Source organism: Leptinotarsa decemlineata, unplaced genomic scaffold (genome assembly GCF_025532065.1).
Source record: "Leptinotarsa decemlineata unplaced genomic scaffold, Ldec_3_MD MMD2_tig00026282_RagTag_RagTag, whole genome shotgun sequence".
Taxonomy (NCBI): domain Eukaryota; kingdom Metazoa; phylum Arthropoda; class Insecta; order Coleoptera; family Chrysomelidae; genus Leptinotarsa; species Leptinotarsa decemlineata.
The window spans coordinates 6444269-6464926 of NW_027412668.1; the positions used below are offsets into that span (position 1 = coordinate 6444269).

The following is a 20658-nucleotide window of genomic DNA, read 5'->3' on the forward strand; positions in this document are numbered from 1 at the left end:
AATCATTCCATGGCTTTTGCTTCACGATAATGCACCTGCGCACTCTTCATTGCTTGTTAGTAATTTTTTGACCAAAAACAACATTATAATCATGCCTCAGCTACCGTATTCACCAGATTTGTCCCCATGCAACTTTTTCCTGTTCCCGCGAGGACGGCGTTCTGCGACGACTGAGGAAATAAAAAACGAATCGCTTAAAGAGCTCAAGGGCGTATCAGAACGGCTGGCACAAGTGTATTATATCTGAAGGGGACTGAATAAAATTTCATTGTTCGAAGGAATTGCATTGAGTTTTTGAAAAGCTGAACATAGGAGTATTGGTAAAAACTGCTGTATATGTGTCACTATTTTTCGGGTTTGAAAGTCTTGGATTTTTGTAATGTTTTCCTGACGTTTCGCTAGCTTCTTCAGAGGTTTATACATTCTGAGTTAAACTGGCCGCGAAAATCTTAACGATTTTGTCATGGGTATATGGTTATGACATAGAACCCAAATTCCAATGGTCCCAATGAAACAGCCAAGACCGACGCAGTGCATCAGAAGTTCTTGCCAAATGGTTATACGGTCAATAAGAAGTATTTTCTTAAAGTTATACGTCGCTTGCGAGAAGCAATACGAAGAAAACGACCGGTATTGTGGAAAATCATTCCATGGCTTTTGCTTCACGATAATGCACCTGCGCACTCTTCATTGCTTGTTAGTAATTTTTTGACCAAAAACAACATTATAATCATGCCTCAGCTACCGTATTCACCAGATTTGTCCCCATGCAACTTTTTCCTGTTCCCGCGAGGACGGCGTTCTGCGACGACTGAGGAAATAAAAAACGAATCGCTTAAAGAGCTCAAGGGCGTATCAGAACGGCTGGCACAAGTGTATTATATCTGAAGGGGACTACTTTGGAGGGAACAAAATAGAAATTGATGAATAAATGAATATTTTTGAGAAAAATAAAAATTCACCTTATTTTTTAAACAGGTCTCGTATACGTTTATTATCACAAATATTGAAAATTTCATCGAAAAACATAATAATACTCAAGATAAAATACATATGGCAGGTACATTGGAAAAAATATCATACAGAACGACAATGCCATTAAAACAAACAAAAAATTTTGTATAACATGTAAAAGTACGTACACATTTGAAACGCGTCGCCAAAAGAGCAAGATGTTCGGGGAATTATTTTCATTATCGAAGGAATAGTTTTTGTAATGTTGCAAAGTGGATCATTATTTCGTTAAATTTGCATTATTATTTATTTTATAACTTTATAGGTACCTATGGTTTTCACATTTCAGCAATATTTTACAAGCTGCATGTGTACCAATCCTACTCTCAATTAGTTTTCAAATTTGAACCTCACCTTAATATTGTTTTTGCCTCTTAAACAAGCGCCAAGCTTCATTGACGGACTATAAATTTCTGTTTATTTATATAACTTGTTTTGTCGCTAAAATGTGATTTACCAAACTGTAAATAAATAAAGTACTACTCAAGTAGTCTTTGAAAGTAAAATATCCATTTGAAAAATGAATCATTACGAATGTAGGTAGGTATATCTCATCCAACAGATCTCTTGCTGTACTATGAGTTTGTTTCTAAGTATTATACCTACCCTCTCCGATATATTTGCAACTTTGAGACCCTACTTTGGATTATACTTCCGTTATCCAAAATTCACAAACTTCCTGTGAACTATCAGAGGTACCCTATAAAACAAGTGAAGTATAGTCCTAATCCTCGGTAGACACAGTTTGAATCGAATTATAATACCATTATCTACGTAGGTACCTAATGAATCTATTACAATAAGTTACAGTCATTTACAGTGATACCTGAGCTCGAAAAATTCAATAATAAATCGATGAGAGAGCATATCATTTCCATATTTTGCCAAACGAATTCAGAATGCAGAGCGTACAGGTCTGGGTGTTGCTTTTCTGACAAAGATATGCGACAACTGCGATTTGAAAAATATCGATATTTATCATGGTTCAGTTAAAAGTGTTATTGGTGGTTTTTGCGTGTTTTCTTTGTGCTATACCTGGGAAGGTGACAAACGAAGTTCCTCCATCGGAACGACCTTCGGTTTGTTTTGGATGCCCGTTTGTTTCGGAGGTCAGTACCTAATTAAAGGTTGGGAAGAATTATGAATTAACGTAAAATGAGGTGATCGAACTCAGTTTTACCGAACTCTTATTATATTATTCATTATTGTTTATTTCTCAAACGGTTCAGAATAAAACTAATGTTTTCTTATTCATTGAAAAACAAATGTATTATTCATTGAAAAACAAATGTCTTATTCAATGAGAAACAAATGTTTTAAGTGAAAATATTATTGATTTCATTGATTATTGTAGCACAAGCTGAGATTAAAAAGATTATCAAGAAAAATAATGCATTGGCAGTTGGAAAGTTGAACTTGAATTCATAACAAACTAATCTCATTCTTGCAAATTCAGAATATCATCAATCATTCATATGTTATCGCGTCTTCCATTCAATTTTTTATTGGTTTCGAAAAATGTTGAATTACTCGCGTGCGATATATTTTTTCAGTGTTATGATTCAATGCATATGCAAAACTGCCACTTTGTTATGATTATTGTCAAATGGAAGGCTATTTGTTATTTATTTTTGTATTTATATTTTTCAAATAACCACATTCTTCTCATTTGTTGCAGCGATATTCAACAGATTTCTAAATTGTCACGAATATTTTTTAATAAGACAGATGATTGGAGAAACTTCAAATTTCACATGCATTCTGTAATCAAAGTTCTGAAGAGAACTTTCAGCCTTTCTTGAACCAGTTCATAATATGGACTGAATTTTTATCATTCCTAAAATACAGTAAAACTGTAAAAATAGTATCCAACTATTAATTTTGATATTTCTTTCAGGCCAATCAAAACACATGCAGAGTTCCCCGATGCGATATCTGCCAAAATGATGAACCAAGAGGTAAGTTGCACAAAAGATTTACTTTCACCTGATCAAACATTATTTACACGATTCTGTAACCTGAAAAATATTATTCTGGTGTTTTCTTCGATTTCATGTAGATAGTGATAATGTCATTATCCAACTATTCCCAACTACTGTGGGAAAGGAGTCATTTCAAACTGACGTATTTCACAAGTAACTCGGAATAAATTGTAAATGTCATATTTTTTAGGAAAGATCAATTTCCATTGTAGAAAATTTAAAAAATACTTATTGCAATATATAGATGAATAAATACTGAATACATCCGATATTATATTTCGTTATGGTAAGAAATATTCTTGAGACACAATTTTTTACTTTTGATTTCGATATTGAACTGGCATTACCGTAATGGGTAATGTATCCTGTGGTGGCCATTCTGTCGATATATTTTATTATAAAAAACAAAATAGCATAAGGTTATCATAATAAAAAAAGTCAGGTTGTTAAAATTGAATATTCAAAAACTAACATTTTTAATAAAAGTATTTCGAGTTGTTCTAAGCAAGAATTAATTCCATATATCCTTAGATAATATTTGTGAGCATAGGCCTACACTTATAAAATGGAGTCGTAGTTCCGTTAGTATGATATTTCCTTCAGGTACCTTGTTTTCCAATCAGGCAAACCCTGACATCTAGAGAAATTCAGATGTCTTTCTAGGTCGAAAGTAGAACAGAGGAAGGCATCCGATTTTTCTCTTGAGGTGAGAGTTCTGCAGATTTGAAACTATCCCAGACAGGGATATCTCTGAACTTGGATTCTTAGTTGAATGCAGGCACTCATTGGGTAGCTTATATTAAAAACGGCAATGCTGTACAATATTTCGATAGTTTCGGCAATCTGAAACCTCCAATGGGTGAATTGCTACGATATTTTGGAAGGAGTATAACGATTACCTACATATAACAATGATCGATATCAAAATTTCAATCAGAGTAATTGCGGAAATCTGTGCCTGCAATTTCTACTTCATAATGCCAAGACATAAATCTTTTTGCGAGATTTAACCGATGCTGAATTGAAAACTCTATCGATTGATTGAGAATGCTGAACCTTGGGAATTATCGATCCGCTTTGCAGATTCGTTTACCATGTTTCATCCATTATCGACATGAGGTACCGCCACCACCACCTACATTAGCTGCGTCATCATTACAAAAAGCAATGTTAGCTGTTAGCTCACAAAAAAAATGTTATTATTAGAAATGAATGATTCGAAATATTGTTGTTGAAACTCATTATTTAATGTGTGTACATGTGGGAAATGTATCAGTCATGCCTATGATACTAACTCTAACGAGTCGTTCTTCGACACTTCCCATCGATTTCAGTCCACCCATTCGATTGGATTCTGATTCCGAATACAGTTTAGCTTTGCTCAGTTTCCATTCGTACAACAGTATACCGAACATTGAAGAAGGCACGAAATTCTGTTACTACAAAAACGATGACAAACCGATCAGAAAAGTATCCTTCTGGATCTTACGAAATTGGTGATATTGAAGCTTTGATAAGCTTTACAAGGAAAATCCTCAGGAATTTTTCTACCTCAAACCGAACAATAATACGCTGAAAAGCGAAATATTTTGTTTGAAACACTTGATTGATTTCCGACCTGCAAATAGTATGGCTCACATTTTGGGGTTTTCATCTACTCTTCTCAAACCCAAATTGCCAGAATGTCATCGTCAATTCTTCCAGATTTGGAGACCAGCTACCCTACCCTTTTGGCTGATTGTTGGTCTTGAGAGGGACCAATGGGTTCATGACTGATTGATGACGGCATGAAGTCCTTAGACATCAGTGCCGCCCTTCATGGGATACCCCTACCTGGCTGGGGTGGGATGGATGAGAAAGTTATTCATCCGTTAACGGGGGACATGAGGGCCTCATTCGACAGAGTGTCGGGGCCTTCTATATCGGGAGGGGTCGTCTACAGCATAATCTGTGGCTTCCCTAACTAACGGGTTTTCATGAGTTTCCGTTTTTTCGAAAACTCTCTCATTCCTTGACTGAAACCCAAATTGCATTACGCATCCGATCTACCTGTGGATATCAAATCAAATCAAATTTTATTAAATCCGTTTTCCTCTTATACAATGGATTGGACGTGTCTGGTGTGGTGTAAAACTCTACAATCTTACTAGAAAAAAAAGTTACTCCTAAAGTACAAGTTTACAGGTTAGGTTGACAAAATAGAATATATACACATAAATACAATGACACATAAAACAAGTATACAAGACATCTTGATATGAATTTAAAAACATCATAAAGCACAATAAACACTATGAACTCAGTTAACACTACTAGAAAGGAAGTCATCAAATTCCCCTAAGCTATAAGCTATCATTAAAGTACCTACTATACAGATAGATAGCAACATAACGTTTGGAGCCTTCTACAACGACACACCGTCTCATACGATATACGAAATTGCCGTCGATGTTGATCCTGGTTACGCAATCGTCAGAGATATCTACCTGCCTCATACACAAGTCAATACAAATATTCTCAGACATTCAAGCGGCGTTGGAAGCTCTTGGCTCCTACAGAGCCTTTGACTAAATTGGTAGCAAATTGCCAATAACGACTCTCCTCAATAGGAAGACTCAACAGATTGTCTCTGGTCTGGATTCCTGGCCATACTGGCCTGGAAGGCAATGAGGCTGCTGATTCCCTTGCAAAGAAGGGAGCTGCAAGCAGCTTCATCGGACCAGAACCTGTCACCGGTATCGCTTTAGGCTTTGCCAAACAAAGATCGAACACCTGGATGGCAAGAAGATTTATGGCAGACTTCGGGCAGAATCTTCCAGGATTGGCTTACTCCAAGGCGTTTATTCACCCTTCGAAGCTTGATACCAAACAGTTGTTGGACTACATAGTCTACGATGTCTAATAGGCCTTCTCACAGCTCACTGTCATTTGAATCATCATATATTAGGGTTTTGCTCACTGTTTTCTTCGATTACCGTGACGAGCTGCATCAGGAGTTCTCGTCAAATAGTCGTACGGGACAATTAGCAGTATTATCTTGAACTTATGCGCCGCTTACGAGAAGCAATACAAAGAAAACGTCCGGTATTGTGGAAACATAATTTGGCATCACGATAATGCACCTGCTCACTCGTTAAAAACAACATCGTAATCATGCCTCAGCCACTGTATTTACCAGATTTGGCTTCCATAGAATTTTTGAACAGGCGGCGTATTTTGCATTTGGTTTACATAAACTTCAATCTCACGTAATTGTGGAATTCTAGGTATCTTTAGCAAAATCCATCATTCTCAAAATTCAGTGACCCCACATTTTGAACCAAGTCCACTCTTGGAAATGTAACATAATTTCTTATCTTTCAGGGGCTAACCAGGAAGAAACTGCACAAATAGTACCTCTACTACCGCCTGTGGAAGTACACTGCAAAGAAGCAGATACAATTGCTGTGAAGTGGTTAGCATCCAATGACACCTTTTACAAGATTTCCTATAGAGATGTGCAGAGAAGACCATCATTTGTACTTGAAACTGAGCCAGTAAGACAATCACGATTGTACAAAAAGTAAAATGTATTAAATGCTCATTATGAATGCAAAATGCTAACGGGGTGATCGAACAAAATTTTTCGTTATGATTTTCCACAGTTGGTATAGGTGGTATAGGCGTATAGGTTTCCAGGTCCATCCTAATTCAAGCGGAAATTTACGCTATTGAATTGTGTGCGGAGAGATTTGAAGAATCCAACCTCATACACAAGTCAATAAAAATATTGTCGGACAGTCAAGCGGCGTTGGAAGCTCTTGGCTCCTACCGAGCAACGCCTAATTTGGTAGCAAATTGCCAAAAACGACTCTCCTTGATAGGAAGACTTAACAGATCGTCTCTGGTCTAAATTTTTGGCCATACTGGCCTGGAAGGCAATGAGACTGCTGACTCCCTTGCAGAGGAGGGTGCTGCAAGCAGCTTCAGCGGACCAGAACCTGTCATTGGTTCGATGGCATTGCCAAACAAAGATTGAACACCTGGATGGCAAGAAGATTTATGGACTTCTGGCAGAATCTTCCTGGATTGTACCAAACAGTTGTTGGACTACAGTAGGGATAAATTACGATGTCTAACAGGCCTCCTGTCATTTGAATCATCTTATGCAGAGACTCGGCCTGTCGGAAGACAAGTGTGTGTCACCTTCGTTTGGAAAATGATGGAACAGCAGAGCACACTTTGTGTCTGCCCCGCTGGGGACCAGGTTTTTAGAGCTAGGCAGAGCCGTACTCTTACCATCTGACCTGAAAGACCACTCACCATACAAACTATTCGGCTTTGTTAAGAAGCTGGGTTTATTTGGTCGAGTGTGAATAGGTGTGAGCCACAATAAACCCTTGTGAGTTGCGGTGGAAGGTCGAATAGACCCACTCACTTTGGACCTAACCTAACTAATTCATTTCATGAGGTTTCGGGTCCTTTTATACCAGCAGTAGCGTGCATTTGATTTTACATTTAAAAACTTGAGTGGCCATATATAATCGAAAGTTTATTCAAATCTTAATAATAATCTTCTGATTGATTCGGCCGTTACTTGATGAAGATCCATAGTAATTTCAAAAACTACAACTCACGATTTGATCCCCACAAACTTTATTTGAAAAATATCTCACAACATGTTTCGCTAAGACAATAGCTTTTTCTAGTGATTTATACTTCAAGTTGTTCTTACATTAATATATACTACAGGTAACCATAATTGAAACTACCTACAAAAAATTTACCTGAACCTCTATCTAACGTACCTGTTCAATTATGATCACCTGAAGCATATTACCTCACATCTACATCAATACCAATTCTTTCTCGGTTTTTAAGAAAACAAGTTCAATAATGGTGATCTATTCAAATCTAGTTGGTCATTCATTAGAATGTTTGAATTTTTAAGTTCATTAATTTCCATTGCTTCCAAATGATTCAGTTTCAAACCTTTATTTTTTATATGCAAAATTTCGAACTCTTCGTTGAAGATATGATTTTCTTCTAGAAGATGATTTGAATATGTTGAATTTGTTTTCTTATTTACATAGCTCGTATGATGTTCCTGGATTCGATTCCTAAATGTCCTGCCAGTTTGACCAATATATACATTGGGGCATGTTCCACACTTATATTTATATACTCCTGATTTCTCGAATTTGGATGTCTTGTCTTTATTATTTCTAACTAACTTTCCCAATGTATTACTTGTTTTATATGCAATTTTAATATCTCGTTTCCTAAAAAATTAATCCACTTCTTCCGTTGGTTGTCCAAAATACGTTAAAGCTGTATAATTTTGATTATCTACCTTATCAATAGGAAATACGTCTCGAATCGCTGTTGCGTAGACTTTCTTGGCAAGTATTTTGTTTATTAATTCGGCTTTAAACCCATTGTTAACCGCAATTTGCTTGATGATATTAAGTTCTTTATCGAAATTATCTATTGAAAGAGGAACATTGACTAATCTGTGAATCATGCTATTATAAGCTGCTACTTTGTGTTGATAAGGATGGGTAAAACCGTAACGTATAGTAGTATATAGAACGGTTTCTGATAAATTGAATTTTGCAGGTACTAAAAGGCAATTAGAAGCTCCGTCACGCTGGAACCCACTTTGAAAAAAATCTACTTTTTTTTAGCCTACTTTACCTACAAACGATACTAATAAATGTAGTAATGTTCATTTTTTTTGTAGTCTTATCGGTTATTGAGAAAGCACTATTGATATTATTCTAACTACGAAGGACGAGTAATAATGTGCCAAGAAGTTCTGAAATAGGTTCAAAATGGATTATAGTTTATTGTAATAATAACAAAATATAACTATATTTTATATTCTTTTGAAGTATAAAAAAGCTACGATAACAAGACTTCAAATCATAAAATAACAATTGTCCTCAAACTACAAACGATAGAGTTGATTGTAGCTGAAATTAAATGTTTGTAGTTACCATTAAACACATCAAAAATGAATGAAATAAAATCGAGTATTTTTCAACTAACTAACCTTACATAACCTATCCTAACCAACAATATGTAACCTGAAATCTGAAGTAAAAACTAACGTATTTTAGAATGCTTTATTTGGAAAAAAAGCATCTACCCTCAACATCTAACCTGTTTACCGAATTCGAAAACGAACTCATGTTAGATGTTCAAGATTAAGAATTATTTCCAACATATTAACATGAGTTCGTTTTTGAATTCGGAAGTCAGGTTAGTAGATGTTTTTTCCAAATAAAGCATTCTAAAATACGTTAGTTTTAACTTCAGATTTCAGGTTACATATGTTGGTTAGGTTAGGATAGCTTATGTTAGGTTAGTTAAGTTGAAAAATACTAGATTATATTTCATTCATTTTTGATGTGTTTAATGGTAACTACAAACATCTAATTTCAGCTACAATCAACCCCATCGTTTGTAGTTTGAGGACAATTGTTATTTTATGATTTGAAGTCTTGTCATCGTAGTTTTTTTGCTATACTTCAAAAACATGTAAAATATATTGATATTGTGTTACTACAATAAACGGCAATCAATTCAGAACCTATTTCAAAACTTTTTAGCGCATGATTACTTGTATTTCGTAGTTTGAATAATATCAACAGTGCTTTCTTATTAACCGATGAGACTACAAAAAATGAACACTACTACATTTATTAGTATCGTATATAGGTAAAGTAGGCTAAAAAAAGGTGGATTTCTTTCAAAGCAGGTTCCAGCGTGACGGAGCTGCAATTAGATACTTTTCATAGGGATATTAACAAAATTCATGAAAACATTAAATTCACTATTGACGCAGACAACTCAATCAATTTCTTGGACCTAACAATTAGTAGAATGAACAGCAAACATGATTTTTCAATTTATCACAAACCGTCTTATACGGATATTACTATACATTACGATTCTACCCATCCTTATCAACACAAAGTAGCAGCTTATAATAGCATGATTCACAGATTAGTTAATGTTCCACTTTCAATAAATAATTTTGATAAAGAACTCAATATCATCAAACAAATTGCGGTTAACAATGGGTTTAAAGCCGAATTAATGAACAAAATACTTGCCAAAAAAGTCTACGCAAAAGCGATTCGAGACGTATTTCCTATCGATAAGGTAGATAATCAAAATTATAGAGCTTCAACGTATTTTGGACAACCAACGGAAAAAGTGGCTTCATTTTTGAGGAAACGAGATATTAAAATTGCATATAGAACAAGTAATACGTTGGGAAAGTTAGTTAAAAATAATAAAGACAAGACATACAAATTCAAGAAATCAGGAGTATATAAGTTAAAGTGTGGAACGTGCCCTACGGTATATATTGGTCAAACTGGCAGGACATTTAGGAATCGAATCCAGGAACATCATACGAGCTATGTAAATAAGAAAACAAATTCAACATATTCAAATCATCTTCTAGAAAAAATCATATCTTCAACGAAGAGTTCGAAATTTTACACATAAAAAATAAAGGTTTGAAACTGAATCATTTGGAAGCAATTGAAATTAATGAACTTAAAAATTCAAACATTCTAATGAATGGCCAACTAGATTTGAATAGATCACCACTTGAAAAAGCTAATGTCTTAGCAAAACATGTGAGATATTTTTCAAATGAAGTTTGTGGAGATAATCGCGAGGTGTAGTTTTTGAAATTAACAATAATCCTTATTAATCCCAAGAAACAAGAATGAATATAACAGGAATAGAATTCAAAATAATGATTCTTGGTACTTTGGCGAATATTTCATATAATAATTGATAATTTTAATAATACTTCCAGACAAGATGTGGATTTGCGAACTTCACAAATTTAACTCCACTAACCACATACAAAATTGAACTGAGAAGCTTCAGGAAAACAAAAGATGGACGGATAATACGTGAAAGAAGTCTCCCGGCAGATATAAGAACTCACAGGCCCTCCAGAATACCCGCAGCTGTTTCGAGTTTTTATTTGAAAGCATTCTACTTAGTCGAAGGCACAGTAACCGCCCTTGTGGGATGGAATAAGGGAGAAGGTAAGAAATGAATCTTTAGCTGAATTCGGAAAACAACTGTGTTTTTTATTCAATCGTAGTTGTATCTGTTACGGTTTAGAACATAGCAATGTTACCACATGATAAAAAAACGGCTTGTTCAGAGGAAGGAAAATAATTCGCTACTGCAGGAGATGTTGATGTCTCCGTCGTATGGTTTGTCTTAGAAAAAGCACTTCTGCACCCAGCCGTAGCTCTCATCTATGACAAGTGGCCTTGATAGTACGCCTTCTTGGATTGGTACCACCAGATTGCCAAAGCATTGAAGCCTTCAACAGCTTCACTTTGCTGACCAAATCTCCCTTCCCTTCTTTTGGATACGATACCACCCTTGCAACACACGGAAAAAATAAAGTCCCGACAGCGCATGCCAAATAATGACTTTTCAGGCAAATTTTTCATACTTTGGTTACATGTTAAGCTCTAATATTATAGTTTTTCAGGGGAATACATTTTTGAAATCGGTTAGGTAGTTTTTGAGTTTATCTATTACTAAGAAACATACAAAAACTTCCATCTATCCTCTTCATATTATTGGTTCAAAAGTATAAATGTCTACGGAACCAATTAGTACTAATTTTTTCCCATATTTTATTCGAATACATTTGATATAATAACATATATTGCAGATAATGGATGTTACTTCAACGTTGTATCTCTTGGGAGCGAAGATGAAGGTTACCAAGATTTTAATATAGAAAATGTGAGTACTCTTTCCCTTTTTTCCTCATCCGAGATCATTTTATAAAAAAATAATTTGTTTGACGAGAGGATCTATATGGAATACATAGTATGATAATTTCAGGTATGGAATAATAACGAGGTGAATATAACCCAACTCAAGTTTGGAAGAAACTATTCCATATCTATTTTTGGAATCACGGATATAAACTCAGATTTTCGCACTGAAGGTCCGAAAACATGGCTCAACTTAACGATACCAACATGTTTTCAAGCTTACAAATATCACAAACAAACACCAAAATGCGGTAAGTACCATATGTGCTATATTGTTATAATGAATAATAATTTAAAGAACTAAAAAAACACGCTTCAATAGCAACACAAAATGCAAAATGAAAAATAATTCGAAACTTATTTAATTTTGTTGTAAATAGCGTGGGGTGCTAAATTTCCATTGTTAGGTATTGTTGTAAATCATGCCCTAAAGAAAGTGGCGCTGGCCGCCGCTGGTGGCCGTGGATCAGTTGTGACGTAGCTAAGAGCGCGCGAATGTATGATGTTCGCTGCCGCTCTAGATGCAGCGAGAATAATGCAACCGATTTCGATGGAATTTCGGCGAAAATTGTTAACGCATTCGATTACGATATATAAACGCTAGCCATGAGCATATCGAGACAGTCAAGTGGAAGTTACAGTGCGGTACGCAAAGCGATCTAGTAAGGCGATAGCCATTCGAATAATAGTTGAAGTATTAGTTAAAGTGTTTGTTGTATTTAAAGTGAAATAAAGTTGAGTTTGATTGTTCAGTGAAGTCGATTATTGGTCAACCCACGGGGAAAAACGTAACAGTATAAATACTCAGTTAGCAGCCATTTGCCAGATTAGCACCTCACGCTTTTTTACAACAGAATAAAATTGGTTTCGAACTATTTTTTAGTTTGTGTTACTATTAAAGCGTGTTTTTTTTTAATAAATTGATGGATGTAGCCGTTACTGCGTGGTAGGAAATCATAATGAAGAAAAGAGAAATGAAACTTTCTATGTTTTTTACAACTTTTTTTTGTAACTAATGTTACTGCAGTTTCAAACTCATATAAGTATATGTATAAGTTTGAAAATGTCCGTATAGGACGAAACTGCAGTAACGTTAGTTACAAAAAAAAGTGGTAAAAAACAGAAATTTTCATTTCTCTTTTCTTCATCGTGTTTTTTAGTTTTTAAAACTATTATTTATCTTTTTGGCTTGCTATTTCAAACCCATTTGCTTTAATATACTCTCACACATTGACTGTGTGAGGAAATTATTTAATCCTGGCGATCCTGATCAGAATAATGAGATAAACTTATAAATTATTGTTTTGTCACCTATTTTTGATAATTGTACAAAGTTTAAAATACATCTGTCGGTTTGAAGTTAGTCAAAATCGAGTCCAAAAGAGTCTGTTACAAAAAAACAAACATACAAGTGAAGTTAATATAAGCTTGTTGAAAAGTATCCTTTTAAAAGGTTTTCAACTTCAGTAATGATCGAGAACAACATCACGCCAATTCGGTAAAATGCGATTATATGTAGTAATGAAATATGTGTACGCTGTCTGTTCAAAAAATAAGATGAATTTTCATTTTTCTCAGCGTCGCAGGAAAAAGTCGAAGGGGAGCAAATCTGATGAATGCGATGGCTGAACCATGATTCATAATTACGAGTCATATGAGTCATAATTATGACTCAGTCATAATGATCTCTTGAGGACACTAGGTTGGGTTAGGTTAGGATTTTACGCCTGAAGTTCCAGTACAAACTATCAAATTTTTCTTACTATTTTTCGGGTGTATAAATCCCCATAATCTGAAAAATAAACAAATCCAAATCAATAGAGAATCTGTTGAAGTGTCATAAGGGGCAAACTCATACTGCGTATTATAAACCATCGTATTATAATGGACTGGAAAAAATTTAATTTCAATATTTAGCTTTCTTCGGATGGTTGACGTTTCAGAAAATAATCCTTTCCCGAAGGCAAAAAATTAACTTGTGAACACCTGAATTGCAAAAAATTGCAAAAGACCTGGAACCTAATTTTATCAACGATTATCGTAATATCGATTACGAGTAATGTAAACTACGATTTTTTTTGTATTCATGTACACAATTTTGAAATAAAGTTCATTATGATCATTAGGTACTTCTAAAACGTCATCCACACGCTCCTTATTTGAAAGAGAACTTGTTTCAAATCAATGTACGCAATAAGAAATAACTACTTTCTATTTTCAGCTCCAGAGCAGCCTGGGAATCTTACGACAAAAGAAATTTCAGCAGATTCGACAGATAAAGAGGGGTCGCACTTGTATAATGTGATTCTCCATTGGAATGAGCCTGAATACAAACCGGAATTTTATTCAGTGGAATTAATACTGTTCAACGGCAATTTCACAAAATTTCTTCTGAATGTCACAGGGGTAAGTATTACAAACAAAAAATAGGATATAAATAAAAATAGTAATGTGAGAAAAATGAAATTAATAGTGTAAATAAAACTCACCACATGCTTATTAATTTTCAGGATAGTACTACCGCTAAATTCAAACCCCTTCAACTATCACCTGAATACGAAGTCCGAATGACTGCTTTCTCTGATTACGGTCGTAGCGCCACTGCAGTGGTTCATGGATTTTTCAACCAAAGTGCAGACTCCTCAATCGAAAAGGAACCGGTAATACCGACCGAAGTTATTTTCATTTCTGTAATTCCCTTAACAATGGTGATTCTCTTTGCACTGTTTGCTTTGAACTACTATTTGGGAAAGAGGGAGCAACAAAGAGAAAGAGACACATATTTCAAGGTAAGCCTTCAAAATACCGACGTTAAAAAGTCACGAAAATGAATAAAATGAAGTATGAGGACACTAAAAAATAGCAATTGTATTGATATGGTACTATATAAAACTGGGCAGAAGTGACTGAACACCAAGGAGGAAACTCACAAAACTTATCCGGGATTTCTACTGGCCTGTATTCTTTTCAAGTCATCATTTCGAAAGTATTTTTCTTTCGTGTAATTCGATGTTTATATGAAATTAGTTGTTTCGAGAGGTCTTTTTCTTCCAGTTTATGTCTGAAAGTACTGCTTTTCATGAACTGCACATCTTTGTGTGCGTACCGCACTGTAACTTCCACTTGACTGTCTCGCGAGTGGATGGCAATTGCGAAATGTCGGTCGAACTGAGCGCGCTCTTCGCCACGACACAATTGGTTTACGGCTACCAGTAGCGGCCGGCGTTATTTTCTTTAGGGCATGATTTACAACAATATTTGAAAAATTTGATTTTTGTTTTCAATTCTGTTGGTTGAGTTTATACAATGATTGGAAATATGTTCGATTAATGGCCTATTTATTTTGTAGAAATTCATATTGAATATAGAATGATGAAAATAACTTTTGTCTAATTTCTACTAAGTTTATCATTTCTTACGACCGGTTTCGGTTTATTAGACCATTTTCAGGTAACTAATACATCAAGTCAAGACAAGTACTTATTAGTGTATATTCAAGTATTTGTCTTTAATTGAAATTTGTGTTGTTTCTGGAAAAATGTCAAAGCCTAACAAAAAACCAGCCATCATTAATTTATCATTATATAACATTTTAATGAACTGTACTACTACCTATAATACTGAATAAAATATGAAAAGAAATTACAAAGAAGTCATGTTCCATTTGCCAACCTAATTGAAACTAATTATAGGTACGACACTGGCCGGCAAGGGGTTTATCGTAATCTAATAGTAATTTAGTTGGCAGAGTCTATATACCTGCGCGATCGTTCGCCATCACGTTTGGCGCTTGCTATACAGAGTTTGGACATAGTAAAAATCAACCAATTCATAAATTCACAAAGTTCTTGGTGACCTCGAAACGAAGTGTGGAGCCAAATTCGTTTTTTACCATAGGCGTGCGCTCATAAAAACGAAATTTTAGGTTATTATAGAATATTTTGTGGTAAATTACTTATAACCAACTACTAAACAATAATAACAACAGCTAATAAACTAAACACAATATCAATTTCCGACCGTTTATTATAACTAATTCGATGTCCGTGGTGCCGTCAAATCCTTCGATACTACAGCACTGAACGCGTTGGATGAGAATCTCAGCCTAAGAGCGGTTGAAGGTCCCCGGCAACTCGGGCGGATCACGTGGTGAGATAGCCTACTGATGTATTATTCTACTGTGGTTGAATGACATATAAAGTGCTAGTTATCCTCACTGCAGATATTTCATTAATAAAATAACATAAATAAGGCCTGGTTTCCCGCTCTTAAATTGCAGACATTATATTCGTTATTTTAGTATCTGGAGGACAAAACAAGTAGCAATGTAACGGGAACAAGCATAATTTCTATTCCTCATAACACACCCGATGCATGGGAAATGAACACTTTGAAACTGAAAATAGAGGATATCTTGGGTCACGGGGAATTTGGAGTGGTTCGCAGAGGATGGTACTTGACCGACAAAGGATGTTATACCCAAGTCGCTATCAAAATGTTAAAAGGTATCTACTTTTTTCCCAAGGGCGTTTTAAAATTATTCATACTTATACCATTCATTTATAGATAGTCCAACACGGGAAGAACAGAAGCAGTTTCACCAAGAAATTGAAATTATGAAGAGCGTCCCTCCACACCCCCAGTTGGTGTCATTGATTGGGTGTGTGAGCAGAGGCCAACCAATGTTAGTAGTAGAATATTGTTCCAAGGGAGATCTCCAAAGTTACTTACGATCTGCTTATAGGAAAGTAACAAAAGCGTAAGTGTTAGCATAGTTTTTTCACGAATAATGAAAATCAATGTCGACTTTCATTCGGAGTTCGCAATTACATTTATTTTCCTTTGCAGAATTTTGATAAACAACAGTATTGAATCTTCAGGAAGTGCTAATTATGCTCTTAATACATTGTATGATATGAATAAAGATGACTTGGAGGATGTTCCAGAACCGAAAGATTTGATTTCTTTTGCCAGACAAGTTGCGATAGGAATGGTAAGTGAAATTTATAAAATATAATTCAGATTTCTCCAGACGTGTTTCTCGTCAGAGACAAATTTTCGTCGGGCTCCTCTAGCTACATTTTCAGTTGTTTGAAATTTTTAATTCAATTCTGAGATATTTTAAGCAGATCGAATAATCAGGAAAACTTGCACTAACAAATCCTAGATTGGAATATAAACAGAAATACGTTAACAATTCTTTCTCTCTCTAACTAACTTTGGAGCAGTTTCAATCCTCTTTTGATTGCAAAGTTACGGATTGTAATTGTTCCTAGTCTCCAATTCAAACACCAAAACCGGTTATCCACATTCAAAACAGTAAAGGTCGTTGTACAGAGAATTTAAACACCTTCGCAAGACACCCCTTTCAAAAAGTAATGCAAATTTTGTCCAAATATATATTTTACCTCGTTCGAAAGTTGAGAGAGGGGACTATTCATGTCTGCACTGTATACATTATTATAGCTTGTTTGAAAACAAAACATAACAATTGGACTGACAAGTTCGTAGACTAACATAGAAAAACAATCTCTTCATAAAATTTGAATTTATTATTCACGATAGTGAATAAGGATTATAGCGGTCACACATTAAATGAATGAAAGTACACAGTTTCAATTTATACAATGAACTAACATCGGTATTTTTTTCAACTCACATAATAGCAACAACTTGAACCATCCCCTACCATAATTTCTTTCAATTGTTTGACTTCTTGACATGAAAAAGCGTTGTTATTAAAATAATAATTCAATTTCTAGGAATACCTCGCCTCGCTTAAAGTAATCCACCGGGATCTGGCAACTAGAAACATCCTAGTATTCGACAATAAAACCGTAAAGATATCAGATTTTGGGCTGAGCCGCGATGTGTACTATAACGACATCTACTTCAAATCAGGTGGAGGAAAACTGCCTATTCGTTGGATGGCTCCGGAATCGATGACACGCCAAATTTACACGACGCAGAGTGATGTTTGGTCGTTTGGAATACTCTTATGGGAAATCGTCACTTTGGGAAGCACACCTTATCCCGGTATAGCCACTCATGATATACTTGGTTTGTTGACAAGTGGTAATCGAATGTCAAAGCCAGAAGACTGTTCCGAAGCATTGTAAGTCTGTTTTCATTTATGCACTGAGTTTTCTGTTAATTCATTCAATAAATTGAGTTCATCAGACATCAGCTAAATCTGTTCAAGTGACATACATTTTAATATGACTAATTTTTTGTTACTATCACGATTTTTTCAGTATTTCAAAAGGGAGGCTACATAGTGTGTACTTGCTCAATATAGGGTGTTTACTAAACATGCGGCAAAAATTTAAGCGACTATTCTAAGGATATTTTGACATTTGATGATTTTTCATAGGGCGCTTTAATTCGAATGGAGCGCAAAAGAATTTCGACAATAACAATTTATTATAATCTAAAGAACTGTTGAAAATGACCCCCCCGCTCGGATGCAAGAATCCGATCTTCTCCTCATAAACTCCAGAACTCTTTCAAAAACATCGGGATAGTTTCTGATTGCGTTACACCCAACAATTATCCGATTTCTCGAATCGTCCACTGGAATTGTATAAACTAATGACTTTAGATGGCCCCACAGGAAGTAATCCAGAGGGTTTAAGTACGATGATCGAACAGGCTATAAGTGAGGTCCACCTTGACCAATCCAGCGATCTCCGTATGTTACTGTTAAAAATTCTCAAGCCAATATGCCAAAATGTGCTGGTGCACCATCGTGCATAAACCACATTGCATTCCTTTTAAGCAATGGTACATCCTTCAGAAACTGAGGTAGCGTTTGTTCCAGAAAGTTGAGGTATACCTCGCCAGTAAGTCATCTGGGCAAAAATATCGATCCAATTAGGAAGTCACCTTCAATTCCCACCCAAACTTTTAACGAGAACTGATGTTGAAAGCGTTCTTCAAGCACCTCATGTAGATTTTCTTCAGCCCAAACGTGGTTATTGTGGAAATTCCTTATGGCATTTCTTAAGAAACTGACTTCATTGGTAAAAAGAATAAGCGTCAGTAGTTGAGGGATTTGAACCAATGTGGGCAAAAGTCATTGACAGAATGTAATATGTGGAAGAAAATCTGCAGGAAGAAGTGCCTGAACAAATAGTATCTAAGAATGTTCCAAATCGTTCCGTTACTTACAGTTGAAGTATTTGCAATTTTTCGAGTAGAGGTACCTGGATCTCCTGCTATTATGGCCAGCTCATTCATTTTCTACTTCTACCGTTCTTACTGTCATTGGCCTTCCTGGTCCTCCTTTTCGCTTCAATGTTCCTGTTTCACGAAGTCGTTGATGTATACTTTGGAAGATTTTTCTATTAGGCACACTACGATTAGGAAATCGTTCACTGCACAACCGCCTAGCTTTCAATGAATTGCCATCAGCAAGTCCATAAATGAAATGCATGCCAGCCATCTCTGCGGTACTATAGCCATGCACGATAGGGGACTTCACTAACAAGACTTTGAATATTAAACACAGAAAATGCACGTAAAACAGACAAAGTCAATCAGTTTCAACCTGTTCGCCACATACAAATGATCACTTACGAAACATACTATTCAAATTGAATGGACATTTTTTGGACAGCCTGTATGAAAAAGTTGTGTACAGTGTGTTCCATTTTTTATAAATCCACCGCCATATCTCTATTTGTAATGCAATTCCAAATATATTTGGAAAGTTTGTGAATAGGCAAGAATTGTCTTTTTGATGAAAGTAGCCTTGGAGCTATCCTATTCATTGTAAATACAATAAATTTACTATAGTTAGTAGAAATAAGAATATCCTTATTAATATCATTCACTTGGAGGCAATCTCTAAACCATAATTTTTGTCACTAGGTATTCCATCATGACGAAATGTTGGAAAGATGAACCAAGCGCGAGACCATCATTTCTGGAGATTCGACAATCCCTAGATGAACTGCTTGAAACCCACTCAGATTACTTGACTTTGATCCAACCTCTTAGTGATATTACAAATGCAATTAACGTGTGAATTAAAATCCCCAGATAATTTTATTTTGGCAGTTTTGACTTAACGTTTGTAGACATAGAAGTATAAAACTTCAACAGGGATATGACTTATATGATATAGACTGATTGAATATGTTTAAGTAAAACACAAATTATATTTAAAATTTTATTTTTTGTACAAATGAACTCACCCACGAGCACAAAACAAAATGTTAATGGTTTTAAATATTAATCTGATAATAGAAAATATATATTTTGTAAATAAACATTACAAATAACTTTATAAAGGCTACAAAGTACTCCTAAGAGTTAATATACAACTTTTTACAATCTTTACATTAAGCTTGAGAACTGTCTCTTCAGCCATTTTGTCCAGTTTCCTACTGTTCATTACCTTTTCCTAGGAAGTAACCAATATCAATAAAGCCTTTTATTGCTTGAATGATACTGGTAACCGGTTTTGATTCTGTTCAGAAACCAGACAAAACGGTTGAATCTCCCGCTCTTATTGCTTGAAAAGATTTGGGAATGTTTTCACCCGCCCGAATCATGATTCCTTTAACCATAGTCGCATGGTTCAATGGCGAGTCAAAGACCATCTGATTTCATGGGCGAATCCTCTCTTCCGATTGGTGGAGGTGCCACATTCACCTTGGCGCTGGGACCTTGCGTCAAGTAGCCTGCGGCGGTAGGGGTACCTGCTTTATAAAAAAAAAAAACGCATATGTGATAGGTTATGAATTATCTTCATTTGTTGTATCTGTATTTTTTTTACCATCATAATGTGTGTAATTTAAGTATAATTATTCAGTTATGTTTTATTTTGTAAGTGTTTTTACTAT

At 35.2% G+C, this 20658-nt stretch overlaps 2 protein-coding genes across 9 annotated transcripts in view; one reads left to right on the plus strand and one right to left on the minus strand.

Moving 5' to 3' along the window:
* Window positions 1-1346: 1346 nt before the first annotated feature.
* On the plus strand, window positions 1347-20564 carry tor (tyrosine protein kinase receptor torso). Its single transcript, XM_074179723.1, has 13 exons — window positions 1347-2123; window positions 2912-2972; window positions 6360-6532; window positions 10816-11053; window positions 11701-11774; window positions 11877-12060; window positions 14031-14215; window positions 14320-14598; window positions 16110-16314; window positions 16376-16568; window positions 16658-16802; window positions 17572-17924; window positions 19682-20564. The coding sequence occupies exons 1-13, from the start codon at window positions 1995-1997 to the stop codon at window positions 19836-19838; spliced, it is 2376 nt and encodes a 791-aa protein (XP_074035824.1). The 5' UTR covers window positions 1347-1994; the 3' UTR covers window positions 19839-20564.
* Rme-8 (Receptor mediated endocytosis 8) overlaps window positions 20049-20658 on the minus strand; it is a 31993-nt gene continuing 31383 nt past the window's right edge. For 7 of the 8 annotated variants that reach the window (XM_023156668.2, XM_074179722.1, XM_023156667.2 and 4 more), the window contains one exon: window positions 20049-20517. In XM_023156668.2, the coding sequence (XP_023012436.2) occupies window positions 20405-20517 (113 nt within the window). In that variant the 3' untranslated portion in view covers window positions 20049-20404. The remainder of the gene's footprint in view (window positions 20518-20658) is intronic. The other variant, XM_023156669.2, reaches the window with a different exon arrangement.

Coding starts and splice junctions, on each gene's coding strand:
- tor (XM_074179723.1), top strand. CDS start 1,995: ATGGTTCAGTTAAAAGTGTTATTGGTGGTTTTTGCGTGTTTTCTTTGT. Junction 11,054..11,700: donor GGGATGGAATAAGGGAGAAG/GTAAGAAATGAA, acceptor CATATATTGCAG/ATAATGGATGTTACTTCAAC. Junction 14,216..14,319: donor TTCTTCTGAATGTCACAGGG/GTAAGTATTACA, acceptor ATTAATTTTCAG/GATAGTACTACCGCTAAATT.